Genomic DNA, 19,264 nt, shown 5'->3' on the forward strand with positions numbered 1-19,264 from the left:
AAGCCTGCTGCTGTGAAGGTCATTTGAAAGGCACCACATGCAATATAGTTGTGTTGTACTGTCTTCAGTGTAGCAGTAGTACTCCTAACTAAATCTAATAGCTGACTTAACATTACCATCTTTTCTTCTATTAAAGAAACACATACATGCACTCTGCAAAAAGAGTGGGACAGGCGAGTAATTAGAAATACTGGAGGATCTAGCATAGTTAGGACATTACTTGCCACAGAATTCTTCATTAGTAAAAAAACCCCAAACACAAAAGGACAATTGCTCATAAATCAACTAACTTGAGAACTGATTATTTCAACAAGAAGCATGTCATCTTACGGGTGAATCATAAAAAATTCAAAGGATAGATACAGCATTTGTTTTACCACCCTTCAACTCTGTGGATTTATATTTCAGGACAGAAATGCAGATAAACTGGCTGAATGTGTTCTAGCAACTCCTTCTGTGATTAGATGTGGACAAAGAAGATCTTTAAGAATGGCTAGAAGATGCCAGGAAATAATCAGCTAGGAACGTAAATCCAGTGTAAACATGGTTCTGTGTTGACAGAGTTTCAGAGGAAACAGCTTATGAGATAATTCATTTCTCTTCTCCCTGGAGGAGCACTCTCTAAACACAGATGAAATAAAAAGAATAAAAACCCACCCACAAAGAAAGTTGAGTTTGGGTAACAAAGGAAGAGTGTGTGCCCAGGATCTATTAGTTTATACAACATCACCACAACTGGCACCTCTTTTCATACAAGTATTTGGAAACCACACTGAATACTGGACCAGACTGATCATTTACCACCCAAAATGCTAAATAGCATCTGTGGGTACTGGCATGACAACAATACTGCTGTGAACAAATACAGCACCCTTTCATACCATCAGAATGTGCTGGGTATGAAGGAGCAAGCATCAACTCAGTTTTACAGGGGAGAAAATGGAAGGAAATTATTAGAGCCTAATTTCAGAAATCCAGTTGCCTAAATCAGGTGTAGATCAACAGAAACTACGAAGGTTTCTCAAATCAGCTTTACACACTTACGTGACCAAAATCCTATAAGTTAAGGGCACTTTTACATGTGCTCCAAGGGTGGAGCTTTAATTAGAGCGGCTCTCGGAGCTTTAACTAGGCTCTGAGAGCTACTCTAATTAAAGTGCTTCTGTGTCTTGTGTATCAGCGTGTCTGCGCTTTAAAATGGCAGGGGGGTGCTTAAACTAAAGCTTGTTCGATGAGCTTTAGTTCAAGGCCCCCACCGCCATTTTTAAGTGTGGGGATGCTGATAGATGAGATGCAGGAGGCTCAGAAATTCTCATGCTCCCGCAGACTCCATTAATCCAGCCTGCTTTGCGCTGGAGTTCCAGTGCACTGGAGCAGCCTCAGTGCTTGTGTATAGGCGCCCTACGCGACTTGTCAAAAGGTCATACAACTAGTAGGGAAGAACCACAGATCAGGTCTTAACAGTGGCCTAAAAGAAAAAGAAGAAAGAAATTATTTTACCTCTGACTCTGTTACGCTCACTGGATCCAGCCTGGGATCCAGGCTGGGATCCTCCCTGGGAGCTAGGCTGAGAGCTGGGGGTGCTGGAACTTGAGGAGCTGCCACTGCTGGTCCTCTGCAGGGGACTCTCAATGATGGGCTCTGTTCTCCTCAGGTCCGGATTGCTAAATGCACATTACAACAAAGCAGATGCTGTCATCATACTTCAGATATTTTCTGGAGAGTTGTGAGAAAGTCTGAATGACAAAACAGCATTACGGGTTCACAAGTCCTTTCTAAGCTGACACAAGATGGTCAAACTTACCACTACAACATGCCATACAAGATGACAGCAGTAGGTGTGTGCACTTTGCACCCCAGCTTTATGGGTAATATTATCCAAAAAAAGTGTGAGAGCCTAAATCCCATTTTCACAAGTGCTTAAGTGACACAGGAACTTAAATCTCACTGAAAATCAGCAAGATTTAGGCATGATGCATCTCTGCTATTCTAGCTAACAATGTTACTAATGTGAGTTAGGGTAAAGATGCATCGTGTGTGCGTGCGTGTGTAAAATAAATAAATACATAAATAAAATGCAGGTTCATTTTATGGAAAAAATGTGAATTTAGGGTTACTTTTTTTAACTGAAGATTGGGGATTTTTTTAAATCAGAGAAAGCCAGGATCCCTGGATTTATGAGACAGGACACACGGACTCTATCCCTGCTCTGGCTGGGGGGAGGGGTTGGAAGCAGTGCGTCCTGGGATGGTGGAGAACTGCAAAATGCTCATTTTAATCTCCAAGGAACACACAGAAGACACCCTAACACAACCTAGGTAGCATGGCCCAGAGTTAACCCTCGCTCCAAGTGACAGAATTTTGAGATGTTCAGAGAACACTAAGACTGATTTAACAAAGCTTTCACATGAAGCTGCTTGCGTTTTAGATGACCTTAGCATGGTGTAAGTGTAATGTGCATCTTCACCCTTACAATCTTATGATGGCATAGCAGCTGGTAGTTTCCACACGAGTTAGCAGGATAAGCAAAACTCTTATAACATTTATCAAATCTAATAATTCAAGTGAAACCAGGTTTTAGGTAACTCAGGTTAAGAACTATTTTTTTTCCCTAGTATAGACGAGAACTAAGCACTTTTGCAAATTCTTTTGCTTGTCACTAACTGGCTTCCAGTAAAGGAAGAAACAAACAGCTAATACATCCCACCTTAGAGTTTCAGCTACCCTAGACAAATTGGTCACATTCCCTCAGCCTAGGCAGACATTTTACTGATCTTCATATTTGACTGTCATAGGAAAACTTATGCATGCCAAAGCCATTGCTGATACCATTACCCTTTCGTGCCTCTATAATTAAAAGGTCAATAACATTTTCATTCTGAACTATGGATCAGACCATCAGTTGGTGGAAATCAGCAGAATTCTACTCATGTCAATGGTTCTATGCCAGTTGATATCCACTGAGAATTTGGACTCCTGTTTTTAAGGAGTGAAAATGGATTTTTTTCCATTGTGCTGAAATTGCTTCCAAGAAATATTATGTAAAACAGTTTTATCTATTTAAATGGTTAGAAGCAGCTAAAATAAGATTCATTTGCTCTTGCCAAATTCTAACTAAAAGAATTCTTTCATTAAAAGACATTCCTACAATTTTAGATTTATTTATTATGAATTGGTTAAAAATATTCTGTTTAAGAAGCTGGTCCTCACAGTTCACAGATTAGCTATGTTTCAAGCCTCTGCTACAGTTTGCTATATGATTGCAAATTATTTTTTTGCTGTGCACTCTAATTCTTTGATTTTCATGGTTTCATCTCTCAGGCATTGCAAACTGCACAAGTTACCAACCATATATTACTACCTCTTCCTCTGTCTCACCCTCCCTTATGCCACTTTCAATCTGGAACAAAAAAATGGTTTTGGTTTACACACAGCAACCTCATTTACAGCACAGAATCCTCATTTGGCACTGCAATAAGACCCAAAAACACATTCACCCAGGTTTACACAATTTATTTTTCTGCAATATTTTTGCTTATCCTTCAGAATCTTACTGAAAATGAATGGAAGCTTATTCCATTGCTTTCATTTAAGGTGCTGCATCATATAACGTGTAATTTTTAACACTGGCACTGAATATCAATCTTCAAGTGTGTTGTACAAATATTATAAGCGACCTAGAGTAATTTAGCCAGTGGGCAGAATAATACAACTGGCATTTATTATAAGTCGTCATATTGCCATAATTGAGTTGTTGGCATTATCGTTTGGATACCGAGAAGGACGAGTATTAGAAAGTATTTCTGCCCAGCATACCTTGCGTCTACATGGTAAGTTACACGTCAAGTTAAGATGATTGCAGAAAGAACATACTTTCTGAGCATAGCAACTTCCCATGTTTGCTAAGGGCAACAAACAAGGAAAGAATATTTAATACAAAATTAAAATTTATACAAGGGAGGAATCCATAATAAAAAGGTAGTTTGATAAAGAAAAGTAAGAAGAGAAGACGCATTGGTGCTACTGTGATTCACCAATTGTAGGTCTACAGAATACATGGTTTAGCTGGGGCTTCCTTGGCTAAGGGGTTAGTCAAGAAATTTTTTTTTAAATTGAAGCAAGAGATGCAATTATCTGTATTAACTATAACCAATACCTCAAATATGTTTCAAAAGCAAGATGCCTTTCCTGGAATTAAACAGTCCAATAGTAGCATTATTATTATTAATATTTCTCTCATGTCATAATTACACTTATGGAAATGTCATTGCTTTCACAGGAGTTGCTTTAGACTGCCATTCATAAATGGCATGAGATTCTGTGCTAGAGAACTGATGATGATTTAGCTATGGATGACAGGTAAGAGAGATGAATAAAGGTTCATGATAGGGATATAGAGTCTTTCCATTCAGAAAAAAAAGCTTTTTTTTTTATTTCTAGATCATAATATCCATATTACTTATTTCAAGATGAGCCTGGTACACTCTCTGCAGTGCTGCTTCTGCATAATTTAGACATTAAACTGGAAAAATGGTTTATACTGAAAGTCATTATTAATTTAGCTTAGAATATCCCATGTCATTTGAAGCCTTTGACCTTACCCTAACGGACAAAGTGAAACAAAGAAAACCTTCAAACATTTCCACAAAGCAAGTTATATAGAATACAAACATTTATCATACGATTTAAGCTGGCATTTCATTTGATAAGATCTGTAGTTCTGTTCACAACACTATCACAGTCTGCAGATCAAATACAAGCTCTCATACGCCTAAGCTCCATCTTTTTCCTTCAATTCTGAACAAGCCTGCCGTATTTTATATTACTTTTAAAATGGTTCATCTGCAACATGTTCTGCCAGTGCACAGGGGGAAAGAGATGATAGTACAGCAAGGGCAGGCATTGGGGTGCAGTTAGTAGGTCAGGCTCCTTCCCAGGAGTAGTATAGTTAATTGTTCTCTAATGTCCACAGTACATGGTAGCCAGAAGTACACACTACTCCTGTAAGACTTATTCTACATCCACTAACATCAAGGACATTTTTTTCCCTTCACTTGAATTTAAATATGATCCAACTTTCTGAGTACCAGGGAAGTTGTCGCATGGAAATCTTTGGGTAGCAGAAATACTGCAACACGTCTGCTGCCATCCCTGCTCCCCACTCACATCACTGCTCCAGCCAGGATTTGACTTCCAGGGGCATTTATACATGTGCTCCAGGAGTGGAGGCGGGGAGAGGAGGAAGGAGGAAGGCATAATTGGAGTGGCTCCAAGAGCCACTCTAAAACACCCAGAGCATCTTGTGTATCAGTGTCCCCACACTTAAAAATGGCGGCGGGATGTGCTTGAACTAAAGTTTGTTTAATGAGCATTAGTTCAAGCACCCCACCACCATGTTTAAGTGGGGGATACAGATACATGATATGCTAGAGTGCTGAAATTACTACATTCCTGCAGACTTGATTAATTGAACCTGTTCCAATGCACATCATTAGTAGTTGCAGCATGTCAGAGCCTCACCGCTCATGTATAGGCAAGCTAGTGTGCTAAGGAGCAGGAAGGAGCTGAGAGGACCTAATCTTGGTTCTGCTAAAGTCAATGGCCAAATTCCTATTTGATTCAATAGGGAATTGAAGACACTTCTAACTTCCTGGAAAGTTTAAAAACACAAAAAATCTCGGCTCACTAGGCAATTTGCACAAACAGCATGAGGCACATGGAGTCCAAACATTCAGAGCCTTCAGTGCTGATGTTAAGAAAAAAAAACTAATTAGTACAAACCAACTGTTTCCTAGGTCTAGGAAAGCAGTCCAGGTGGAAAGCAATTGTAATTTATCAGTTAAAATATGATGAGAGAAAATAAAGCACTTAAGAAAATACATGTTTTTTCTTGTGTTATCAGACATAAAAGATTCAGCTATATCTGCACTACAGTTCTAATCTGGCAGGAGAATGGGTAGACGTAGCTGAGTTAGCTTTAGTTAACACTAGTGGTAGTGAAAGTGCTGTAGCACAGGTGTCAATATAGGCTGTACCCACCCACCCGACAGCTTGGGACGTAACTCACTGGCTGAATCCTCTGCCACTGTGGTTTTCCTGTCACTGGTACTCATCAAGCGAGTACAAGGTGCTGCAATCACGCCTCTGGATTGCAGTATAGCTGCAGCCTACAGGTTGTATAGTGGAAAATTCACCATTATTTTGCCCTTAGCAGAATCAATTACTATGATGGTTGATTTCCAGGCTCCTGTTCCTCACTCCCTACCCAAAGTGGTAAACAGATGGTTGTAAAAGAAACTTCATGCAAACCTCCATGAACAGTACATTTTCCATGAACTCCAGGTGACTCTAGATTGTGCCCCGATGTTTCCCCTCCACTTGGAAGTCTTGAAAACCCGGCATACCAGGAATTAAAATGTAAGAGTAAGTGAAATTTTGCTCTTGTTCTATACCTTGCTCTGATCGGTTGTGATCCTAGTCTAGTTCCCAATGCACTGCCATTTCCAGGAGAGTTCTTTCTAGCTAGAGCAGGGGATATGGAAGTTGTTCGCTGAGGCACCTGAAAGAAAAATCAGCACAGTCAAAGCTATTAAGACTAGACAATTCAACCTGGCTCTTCTCTTCTAATATTCGGGGTGATCAGGTTTCAGCAGGCTTCCTGATTTGATGGGTAATTAATTTCCCACGGAGAGAGAATAAATATTTACAGTGGTTATGAAATACAGAATTCTTGGCACCTACAATGCATCACAGAAATACGAGATAAATGCCTCAGTGGGTCTTTATTTCATCTTTTGCAAGGTATGGCTGCTCCTGAAGGCAGAGAGCTTCATGAAATCCCCAAAATGTATCCATTAATATCAAGCAGGGAGATTTATATACTATCAAACATGGATTGCATAAGCTCCACATTTCACAAAAATCCACATCTAAGACAGAATGGTTGTTTTAACTGTGGCAAGGCCAAACTCCGGACTAGTCAGAAAGGTCATTTCAGCAGCCATTAAAAAGAAGAGTTCATGCAAAAATAAGTTATGCTGTGACAATATCGGTTCAGTTCAATACAATACAATGCAGTGGTTACAGACAAGGGTTGGGAAGAGGAAGCCACAGGGTGGAATCCAGGCAGAGGCTTAATTCCCTTGATCAAATGTCTTGAATTTTCCGTGCTTCAGTTACTGAAGCTCTATAATGGCTGAAAGCCAGACCTCACAGAAACCCAGATGTTCAGCTGGGATTGCTCACCTTATTGTAATCACAAACCTAAAAACATCCCCTGCAAGCCCTTTCTTGTTACAAAACAGAACTTTCAGGAACTTTCTCTACAAGGCCAGAACATATGACACTGATTTATCCCACTGCATTTAGAGAGTCAATGCTCTGTGCAGAAAGTTATGCAATACCTAGACCCCTTGGAAAGAGCTAAGAATGATTCTTACCTGTGGAACTGCCTGCTGCAAGATGGCATAAAGGCCAAAAATTATTATTATTATTATTTTTTTTTAGGTAACAATGAGAACATTCATAGTTGTTTTAGGGAGGCTAAAATAATTTGGAACAGAGAGAAGGAGAACATCACATCCATGGGCATACCTAGGCAACAACTGTTCTGGTTAAAAAACACAATTCCCGTATGGATATATTACTTTGTCATTGTCTTTAATGAAATATCTTTCACCTTCCTCTGAAGCATCTGGTTCTGGTACAAATATGGTATGACAATTCCTATGGTTCTGCAGTAGGTTTGAGCGTAAATCCCAAGTGTGACTATTGATACAAGCCAGAATTTTCACAATAATTATTGACCATATTGATTTATATCAGGTCCATTGCCATTCTAGATGTAATCTATTGATCTAAATGATATCTTCCCCACATTTGGAAGCATATACTCTACGCACAACTGAAATGACCAACCAATTTTCTTGGAAGAAACAGAAACTGTGGTGTTACCAGCTTGAATATTGCTGCACGCAGATCTACAGTCACAGTGAGGAAAATGCCTGAAAGAGGAAAAGCACTGTGCATTCTTCTTGTTTTCTGAAATTAGAGACCTATGTAGGATCTCCGATGGACTTCCAAATTCAGCGCTAAGAGTTTGGGACTCAGAACACCCAGCTACTGGTTCTTTGGGGTCCAACAGCAGAAGCATCCTTGCTGAATGTGTCATGAATGAGAAGCTTTCTCTGCATGAACTAGATTGTTGTGTGCCCCAGATTAATTAGGCTGTAGCAGACTGTAACCAGTTTCCTGAATTTCACCAAGAAATAAAATTGTGGCTGGTGGGGCAGTTATGATGCCCACAGGTGTGATGTGTTTGCAAACTTAATGTAATAGTTGAGTTTGCCTTGTCTAAAAGCAGCAAGCCACCCTTTTGAGCAACCTGTAAATGAAATATCTGAGTGGCTTTCAAGACTGACTTCTGACAGAAAGGAACATAGATGAAAAGGAACTTTTGAAGGCACTGCCATTATCTGGGAATTCAGGAATGGTAACAAATATAGTAAGACCCCAATTGCCCAGCACTTTGACAACAGGCAGACATCAGCTGAAGGTACAGACACAGCTCCTGTCTATCCTCAAACATCCCACTCTTATCTGGACTGAGCCTATATCCACTAACTTTCATATATGTCATTATCTCCAGGATATACTAGGGGAGAAACACTACGAGATGAAGGAGATGGTTCTGTCCAGGCTCCATGAGAAGAAACAAGTACCAACAGCATATTGAAGGGCTCTGTTACTCATCTCATAAGCTCTCATAGTATCTTCATGTACAGATTGAATAGGGTGTGAACTGCAGAACTGCCATAAAACCCCGTAAGCAAGACCCCTTGAGATGAGCAACTGCTTAACATAATGCTCTGATAGTCAACTGAAGGACATTAATAACACCAGCTCAAAACAGCACTCGCCCAACCCTGTCAGATACTCCAAACAGATCAGTAGGATCTCCTGGCAGAACACTGAAGAATACTGATAAGATGTCTCTAGTCATCCTATCATCATTGTCTATGTTCCTGGGTAGATCACCTAACTGCCCTTTGCCTAGATCTGAATCTCTATTGCATAGATTCCAAAAATCCTGGCAGGCAGCAGTTGTTACAGGAGCTGTCCTGCTCTCAACTTCAGAACAGCACAGCTCAGGAATGGAAGGCTAGAGGCAACATGGGAACTATTCAAGGTATTTGCGTTTCTCTGAACAGGGGTTGTATCACGCCATATTAAAAGATTGCAGTCGGCTTGTTCTCCCCTTCAGGTATGCACTCATGTATCCTAATCACAACACAGTAACCAAAAATGTAAGTAATATTGAATGCTGAGGCAACACATCACTACGAGTTCCACTATGAGTGCCTTGCCCAAGTGGCTGATGTTTTGTTTTCAGATTCAAACTACTTATTTGCTAAAGCATGGCAAAACTCCGTCTAAATCATGGAAAAATACTGTTCACTGCACTGTCACAATCAATTTGTAGAAATTTTTTTTCTTTGTAAATATGCTCCTAGGCTTAGAGCTTGCTCAGTCTAAGGGAAATCTTAACAGCAAAGTTATAATTCATCCCAAAAGAAGGTGTATAAACAATAGGATTGAAATACTGTACCAGGAGAGTCTTAATTAAAGAAGGTCTGCCAACAGCTGCCGTAATATCAATGAAAGAATAAAGCTGCTGGAACCTTTACAAGTCTTCCATTAAGTATTGATTATGACTGCAGGCAGGATACTAACCTAGAATGACCAGTCTTATTGAGTATGACAAATTTTATGTTGCTAATAATTCAATTTAAGCAGAAAGTATTTTACCGCCCCCCCGCCCCCCAGGAAGGGAGACATTGATTTGTTTTGGATTCAAATCAGGCTCGAGAACTTTCTTTGCTATTTATCACAAGGCAATATTATTTAGTGGTGGTGTGCATGTGCCAGAGATTTGCTAACAGCATCTAATCAGCAACTTGTACTAAAAAGTCAACCTAGTGCATCTCCTAGGCTTGCCTATATGAACAATGCTGCCAACTGGGGTCGAACCTGAAAACTGCTGACCAGCTGCGAGCGGCTAGGCTCCTTTCTGATGATCATCTCCCGAGAGCTTCAAAGGATCAGCCCCTGAGTGTAACAGGATGTGAACTCCACCAACTAAGAAAGAAGCCCCAGAGTTCCACCCTCTGTCCTGCAGCACGAAGCAGTGCTGAGGTGCCACGGGGGGCTAGCTCTGAGATGGCTTCTTTCTAGCTCTGAAAGTTAGGAGCGAGACAAATGTTACCTTTGGTGGAATGTCTTCCTCCTGTCGTAACCAAGAACTTCGGTCAAACTTTTCAACACGAGGGGGGAGAGGAGGGTTTTCTGAGGTGGGGTCCGAGTTCTGCCTTGGCATCTCAGTGCGGTGAGAGGTCACCGTCAGAGCCTCCTGAAACCCAGCCATCCCCTTTGCAGGCTGTTCATGCAGTGACTGAGAGCCAGACAAGGAGCTTCCTTGGGATTTCACAGTGACCAGATGTGGAATCTAAGCACCAAGTCAAAACAAAACTATCAGTACAAAATGAAAAAAAAAGTTTTAAAAAAGTCAATTAATAGGTCAAATCCATTGAAAAAAGAGCCCTAGGGTTTGAGATCAGCACTGCCTGTTGGTTTCAGGAACTTCTGACTTACAGAGGTTTTTTTGTTTGCCTGTTTGGCATGAACTGCTATGTTAAAGGAATGGTAAGGTTGCATAGTTCAGCACTTTAAAGACAGGAAATGCCAAAGTTAGGATTGCACATAAAAGCTGACTGGCAACTTATGCTTATGCACTTAGTATTTTCAAATACTGTAACGTACACTTGTGTTGCTTATGAAAGCTTAACTTTGGCATTCCTTGACTTTTACCTTCTTTACCATGCAACTTTAATACATCGTAACCAGCGTTTTAGATGGAGTTTCTTAGGTATGTAAAAATAATTGAAGATAAAGAGATGGAAAAAATAAATCAAAGGAAACTGCTTCAGTTTCCAAGCAGTCTGAGACTGATGTCTTAAAAAAAATAGCAATGATGATGTGAATTTTCACAATCCAGTTATTTAGCCAGAAAGCAGCCTATCCCATAGACCTGTGGGAGGAAGAAGCTCTGGAGTTGGGAAGACACCGAGGATCATCTGAGAACTCTTCAAATGCAACACTTCAGATCTTTCTCATGAACCTTGTGTAGACAGAGATAGCCCTCATAAGCTCATTTGTGCTTTACAAGATCAGAAGAGAGTTAAGCAAAGGCTCCTTTGATGTAACATAGAATTGGACTTTTTTTTATATCAGGGTGAACATGGAATTTACATGCGTATGTGTGCATGTCCATAAACACATGGGCACATATTCATATACTACTCCTCATGGTTAAAATGTTCAGTCTGTCAGCAGCATCTTAGTAAATGAAAAAATCTATATTTTAAATTGGTTGAAAATGACACAAACATCAATCAGGTTGTTTCCAAAAAATCAAAATAACCCGAAACTGTTAAAGGAGACAGACAAAGCATAATCCAATTTTGGCAGGCACAAAGGTAAATGTGAAATGGAACTGTATTAATTTTGACTCCATCTAAAAACAGTAAGAGATGGATACTGAAGAGTCATATTCTGTCCCACAGATTTCATTAGCTAGTTAAAGTTCAGGTTCTGTGACATGGATATAACTAAAGAGTCAAGAGGATGCATATACCACATATGGACAGAATTTGTCATCTAGGTATTCTTCTGTAGAACCGGGGTAAAGACTTTGTATCCAGTATTGGCTTCAGATGCACAAGGAGCTGTGTTTGCACTTCTGATAGCAAAACAGTCCCTATCTCAACACTCTTACTACTTTTTATGGCAGTGTGCTTTTGTAACTTGTGGCTGGCGTTAGCTTTTAAAGTGGTGATTGCCCATACAGTCCTATCCCAATTCCACTGATTCCCTTTCCAGATGCATGTTCATGTATTTGTGATGATGCATTGATGTTAATCAAATGTAAAAGCAAATCTTCATGAAAAGAGTATAAAAGAAAAAAAAAAAAAAGAAAACAAGAAAACTCTATAAACCAATGACCCTTAGACTCAAGCCAGACTTGGTCCACAATACAAGACCCTCTGACTTTAATTCTTTGTATAAAGCGTTCCCAGAAGAAACCGAGGGATTGTCATACTGGACCAAACCAATGGTTCATCAACTTTACTTCAACAATAGACAACACCTGATGCTTCAAAGAAAGACCCAGACCACCATAATGTATCCTACAATCTTAGGTTAACTGGGAGGGGAGGGAAAAGAGTATAACACTGTCCTCAATTCACGATCATACCACAAAGCACTTACAAGATCCCCAATCCTTGTAAAAGTATTCCATGTAGTATACATGCAGATGTTGCCCTTTTTTACAAGCACATTTGGAACCGAAAATTGCGTATGAAAATTTTATTTTGTTTTGATCCACAATTGTTGTGGCTATCTTACCAGACCAACCAGCCTCTTGGTTCCTGTAATTAAACTCGCTGGCACCTAGAGTTAAAGCATCATACCTGCGGATCCACTGGTCTGAGCATAGGTGGTGTCCGAGCTGGCTGCACCCCACTAATGCTAAATGACTCTGAACGAGGAGGCAGGTTCGGATCAGATATCCTGTTAGCCACTTTGTGAGGCATGGCAGGGGAGCTCTGCCGGTTAAGTCGGGAACGTTCCTCTACCTGTGGTAACAAAGGAGTAAAAAATTAAACACAAGTCACCCTATTGCCTCCCCAGGGCATACTCTAAGCACTTGTATAGCCATTTTTCTTTATTTCCAATCAACACATTTTATGCACTTTTCTACACCCCAGAACCAAATGATGCATTAATTAATTCTAAGTAGCATACTGGGGTAAACTTAAAGAAGAAAGTGCTTCTATGAACGCAGATGAATGGAAGTGGTAATTCTGGAGCTAGACCCACCTATTTAAATAATAGAAGCCTGGGAGTGGGGATGGTGAAGCTGGAAGCTGCCTAGTCCCTCAGTGGGTTACACTAAATGAAACTAAGCAGGAAACTATAGATAGAAACTAGCACTGCAGCTGAGGTAGAAATAAAAATGTAAAGAAACACAACACAGAGTGGGAGGGTGAGAAAGAGGTAGAAAAGAAAAGGTCCAAATAACAAAGCTGACTCGGCAAGGTGAGCACACTTCTAAACTTTCTAGACAGGATTCATTTTGAATATGACATTCTCTTCCATACCTTGGATCTCATCAGTTGACTCCTTTCCACTTCCTACTGCCTCTGCCACTTCTTCTGGAGGTACCATCTCCTTGCTGATACCCTCCTTCCAATGGAATGGATCTTCTATATCTCTTCTACTTTTCCTGTCTCACCTATTTTCTCTCTTCTTCTACCCTGCTCCAATCTTCCCCATCTTTCCATTTTTCTCTCCGACTTATTTAATGTCTCAATGTTCTTTCCCTTCTCTTTCTAGACTCCTTCCCTCTCTGCAGCCTACCTATTAGATCCCACTTGCTTCCTGCAAGGTAAGTGGAGCATTGAGTAAGTTGTTGGATCAACAGTCAGGGTCAGAGGAGAAAGCTTGAAGTAGATAAGGGGTAAAAAGGAAACCTAGGAAGAGGTAATTCATACTGGCTCATTTTCTTTGCTGGACAGAAAAGCTGAGGGCAACTACTGTGCCACCAATGAAACACCATGGATGCCTCCTGGATAAGCACCCATGTTCTGAAGGGCACCCTAATCTGAGATCACATCCTTATTAATCTTCACGGTCTGAGGCCAGTAGAGTTGTGCCAGGTTTTCCCCGGCACAGACTTTGCCCCTATTAATATGGATGTGTTCCCCACTATAAAAGTCCAATTGTTATTTTAATAGTGCCAAGGGTATGTTGTATCCAAATGCCTATTGCCTCTCCAAAGCCTAAACTGAACTGTTTTCTTAGAATGCCTCTAAATGCAGTTCAGTGTTAGTTTCTTAACCTGTATCCAAGGCATCCATTTTTGTTTCACTGGGCATCTGAAATACGTTAGTATTATTTGAACAAAACCTCCAAAATGGCTATACAAGTTTGCTTTGAAAGCAGTTCCCCAGCCCTGCCAAGCTTATCACAGGCATAACTTGGTATTGCTCCAAGAGATTATAGCTAAAGAAAAGATTGTATGTTTTGCAACATGTTATATAGCATTGATCATCCGACTTGTGCTTGCAAAATCTGAGATCATAAATTGATCATATCACCAGGAAATCTCTTAATGGTAGCTCCAGCTTCTGAAAGAATAGAAAGCCCCATGAAAATAGTAAAAGGCAACTGAAAACCAAGTCATGCAAATATAGAAAAAAACCCATATCCTTTAAATATAGTAGGCTACCATACGGAGTATGGAATCCAAAAGATCAGGCAGATAGTACAGTAAATGCATTTTTAAGAAATCAGAAGACAACTTATATTTTGCACATATAACCTGTCCTTTTCAGTCTGAAAGGGGAAAAAGACAAAGCTTCAAGGAAACATTGCCAGCTGCAAGAGGGTGTGTCCAGCAGATGCCACCTGTAAAAAAGCTTTAGGAGTTCAAAGCCCCGTGCTAACAATCAGCAGTGCATTCCCATGGACAGGAGTGCCCTTACCTCTAGCCATGAGCAACCAAGGGAGAGCTTAAACTAGATTTGAAAAAAAAAGCAATGAACATGGCAGCAAGAAGGTCATTTTGTTTGATCTAGAAAGAATGATTCTATCATCTGCTTATGTATTGTGCACTAAAGGTGATTTACTAATACAGATGTTAAAGCAAAGCCAGTTACTTTCCGCTAATCCAGGTGCAAATAGAGAAGAGTCAGAAAATACAGACACTCAGTGGAAGTGTTACTGAAATCTGGTTGTACAGCATACTGTGGACAACAGTACCCACACAACATATATTTGTATAATTATGACTATGTAGCTGCTGCCTGTCTTTCATGTTAACTGTGGCCTGCATAAACTGGTGTTAGAGATCAGCTTCTAAAACAATAAAAATTGCATGCATCTATATGGAAGGAACAGAAACTTTTTCAAGTAAGAAAGGCAGCATAAAATGTTTAGAAGCTCCAATACATTGCAAAAACTACTCTTCGAAGCTAATCTTTCAGACAGGTGAGTAAGGTTGCTTGTACACGCCACAGGTCAGTTTCATGCTCCCTAAATTGAAACGGTGGGTTTTTAAAAACACCACTTCAATTTAGAGAGAATTAAACTGAACTAAACTCCTGTGGCTTGTACACAAGGGTGGAGGCCCGATCCTTACCTGCATCCCTGGCAGCAGAGGGGGTGTGGGGGGTGGAGGGGCGAGCTGCCAGCAAGCCCAGCGGTCCCTGCATGGGGACCCTCCAGGCGGCACTCAGTGCAAGTGGTCCTGGGGGGCGCTGCAGCCGCAGAGGGAAGCACCAACACCCCACTGCAGCCATGGAGGGAAACACTGGGCCACCGCACAGCTCAGGCAGACAGGCAGGCTCCGGGGGAAAAAAAAAAGGGGAAAGAAAGAAAAGAAAAAGAAAATCAAGCTCACCACTTTATTTTTCCTTCAGTGGAGCCAGCCTCCACAGCCCCTGAACTGCGCGGGGCCACGCAGGGCTCACCAAGCCTTGAGCACATCAGCCTCCAGCACCCCGTGCATGGCTGCACTTTGTTAGGTAGCAAACTAAAACATCTTGGAGGTGTTTTACCTTGCTACGTACCAAAGTAATTTAAAGCGGAATATACTGCCGAGTGTGCAGACAGCAATGCCATTGAAGCAGAGCAAAAGGGCATTTAAGTTGCTTTAAAGGACAATTTTGTGGCATGTACAAAGGCCATAAGAGACAATAAAGCAACGAGCCCAAAGTGGGGGAGAAAGAAGGGAGTGAAACGTTATGTCCTTTGGGGATTTTCTCTGCTCAGAAACTGAAGTCCTAAAAGGACGTAAAAGGACGTTTCTAAGGTAATGAATAATACCTAATCTCAGTGTCCAAACAGTACAAATAAAACTTTCCCACTTAGAGGTACATTGTGCATAATTTAATCAGTGGCTGTTTGGAGGTCAGTTCATCAACTCCTGCAAGAGAGTTAGCAGGGTATACAAAGGCAGGAAGTAGAGCTGAGAGAGAAATAGCATTTCTTTTGAATAAGGATGTGTATCTGCATAAATACTGGGATACAGGCCAGTCAACAACAAGCTTATTTCAATCTGTCAGAAAGGAGTTCCAGTAAATCCACCTATTATTCAAGCCTCAGCGCTAACTACAGCCGCCAAGAACGATGAAACCGGAGAGTTCTCCAGCCAACTCTGGGAGCTTGTTGACAGTGCCGAGCCATAACGTGGAGCTGATTATAGAGGATCTCACAGCTCATGTGAAGCAGGAAGGAGGTGGATGAGGGGTGAAAGAGGGAGCTATGGACTAGGAGAGAGACAAGGATACGTCTTCCTCTGCCTCCAAGCAGCTCTTTACAAAACACTTTGTTTCTACAACATATCAGAAGAGGCATTCTTGGACTCCCCGGTTCACATGCTCAGGAATCCTATTCAATTATCTCATTAAAGAGAGGGGGAAAAGTGCTCACAATGCAAGTCTCCGGGAATCTAATATCCATCCAATTCACTGGCCTTTTCTTACATAATTCAAGATTCTTAATATCCCCTCAAAAAAGCTGCTTCCCTGGCAGCAGCATCCCAGAGAGATGGAAAGTGGAAGCTTGATGCATTATTTAAGTGACATGGTCTGATACTGCAAAGACTGGTATTTACAGTGACACACAGCTGCAGTGGAAACCATGAACCCTAAGAGAAGTATAAATACATGTAAAAGCACTATAAAGGCCAGTTTCTGCTGATCTGGACTCCCTCAGGAACAACTGAATTGAGCCCTCCAATGCAGGACCAAAGATTCAGCATGTGGCCACCTTTCCCACGCTCCTGCACTCTTGTGCCAATTTTTCTACCACATGATCAAGCTCAGGGCTCGTCTTAAATGCAGTCAGTTCAATTTAGGTTGAGTAGGAGCAATCATACTGCAAAACACCACTCCAGATGCACAGAGTGGTTAGATGAGCAGCACACAATAACTGCTCCCTCAAGGCATTAGTAGCCCTAGCGCCAGGGACTTTTGATCCATTCCCTAATAGATCCAGGTAGGTTTAGTGAAGAACACCACTTAATCTGTGGGACAGTTAAGGGCCTAGGAAATGCTCCAGTCAGGGTTGTGACACAAGGGTGTTTCAGGCGACTGACACACAAGCACGATGTTTCACCAGCAAGCGGGGATAAATAGGCTTTAAATACATGAGTGAGGAGTATGAAAGAACTACCCAGGAAGCAGAAACTGGGGAGAACTCTGTGTTGATAATATAGCAAATTTAAATATACACATCCCAGAATGCACAGCGTTAAGCCAAGTGATTGTGCATTCTGATAAGAAAGGGGTAAAGCATTGATACTGCTTTATCAATGCTGATACACTGGTATAGCAGGTTTGAACTGCGATTCCGAAGTTCAAATTTACTCCTCTTCTCCTGATTTGGGAGGGTTGTGGATAGCAGGGAGTGAACCTGCTAACACTGGACACCTTAGGGATCTTCTATATGCTGTAACAGCAACTGGCACAAGAAGGGGATTATGCTGGGGTAGAACAGGATATTATAACAGCGGGTGGTTACCCAATTCAGACCTTGTGTGTAAGCTGTATTTTGGATGCTGTACGGGGTTCCTGTAAAGAACAGCTGTTGTGTCAAGCCTACACTCCTGAACATCCACATTCTTGTCCCATCTGTTATTTGCTTTGTACTTCTTCAGGCCTCTATTTACAGCAGAAATTTTATTTTCCGAGTCTTTTATTAGCCTTTTTTTTATATCTACTGTGCTATATAAGTGTTATAAACAACACCAAGGAGCATACCATATGGCATTTAGAAGCGTTTTATACCAGTGCCTAAAAACAGTTATCACCCCACTTATAAAAACGCTGTGAAAATGATCGGAAAAGTGGATAAGAGCCCGGCTGTGATAATATGGCCCTGAACATCTTAAACCTACTGCTCTTAACCCAAAAATAATTATGAAGAAAGCAAGAAAGCGTGACAGGAAATCACGAAGAAACAAGGAGTTAATGTTGATATTTAACTTGTCACATGAAAGAATCAGTTCAGTGTGTCGCACAATTTCTCCCATGTCCAAAAGCCAACAGGCACAACAGCATGAAATACCAGAGTGCCTGGCAGCAACCAAAAAAAAAAAAAAAAAAAAAGGGCATCTCTGTCAGCATGCAACAGAATGGGCGCCTGGGGAAAAACAGAACAAAAAAACCTGTGAGCACTAGTGATGCAAGGCACCAAAGGAACAAATAGCATGAGACAGCAAATATCACATGCTGTATGCCTTGTAGGTATAGTTAAGAAGTGAACCTTTCCAGTTTGTGTACCGATAGAAAATGCTACTTCACCGTCAGGGTGGCTAAGATCTGGAACCAACTTGCAAGAGAAGTGGAGCAGGCTCCTACCCTGGGGGTCTTTAAGAGGAGGTTAGATGAACACCTTGCTGGGGTCATTTGACCCCAGTACTCTTTCCTGCCATGGCAGGGGGTCAGAGTAGATGATCTACTCAGGTCCCTTCTGACCCTAGAAACTATGAAAAGGCCTAGACCACTTGCAACTAGACTGAGTCATCCATTATCATATTATGCACTCTACAACAGTAGATCTTAAGGAAGCAAGTAGCTTAGTGCTTCCCATAAGTTTGGGTGGCCCAAGCTACCTCTTAAAATACAAAATGAAGGGCGGTACTAGTGAAAATTCTCTAGATATTGGTATCTACATCCATAATTTACATCTAAGTTTTGCTGCCTATGTGTGTCATGGGTATGCTCTAAAGTAACAATACATCAGATACATCTCATGTTCTGCAGGTTAGTCATTTTTCTCCTTTTTGTTAGAAAATTGACCTTATCATATGGGCAAATTAGCGATTAAAAATACATGAAATGTGGAAACGTTAAATGCAAGAGTAAATCACCATTTTCCTGCAGCGTGCAATTCAGCAGGAGGCTGATGGGCAGATTCTGCTGCTTTTACTCATATTATGCACTTGCTTATGTGCTAGAACATGGGGTACCTTATAAAACAAAAAAAAGCTACTACTCAAAAAACAACCCCCCCGTCCCCTGCAAAAACCGCACTCACCAACTCTGGCAGCAGCTGGGGGGGCTCTGGTGCCATGTGGCAGAGCCCGGCAATTAAAAATAACAACCCCCCCCATCCCCTTGGCTTGGCACCTGTGCAG

At 41.1% G+C, this 19,264-nt stretch overlaps 1 protein-coding gene across 7 annotated transcripts in view; it reads right to left on the reverse strand.

Moving 5' to 3' along the window:
- Positions 1-19,264, reverse strand: part of TNIK (TRAF2 and NCK interacting kinase) — a 318,965-nt gene that overhangs the window by 42,919 nt on the left and 256,782 nt on the right. For 6 of the 7 annotated variants that reach the window (XM_090055644.1, XM_090055647.1, XM_090055643.1 and 3 more), the window contains 4 exons: positions 12,531-12,695; positions 10,265-10,504; positions 6,453-6,559; positions 1,501-1,664 (listed from right to left, as the gene is read on the reverse strand). In XM_090055644.1, the coding sequence (XP_089911770.1) occupies positions 1,501-1,664; positions 6,453-6,559; positions 10,265-10,504; positions 12,531-12,695 (676 nt within the window). The remainder of the gene's footprint in view (positions 1-1,500; positions 1,665-6,452; positions 6,560-10,264; positions 10,505-12,530; positions 12,696-19,264) is intronic. The other variant, XM_090055648.1, reaches the window with a different exon arrangement.

The sequence above is a fragment of the Crocodylus siamensis genome, chromosome 6 (assembly GCF_052110815.1).
Source record: "Crocodylus siamensis isolate JL-2025a chromosome 6, ASM5211081v1, whole genome shotgun sequence".
NCBI classification, from domain to species: Eukaryota; Metazoa; Chordata; order Crocodylia; family Crocodylidae; genus Crocodylus; species Crocodylus siamensis.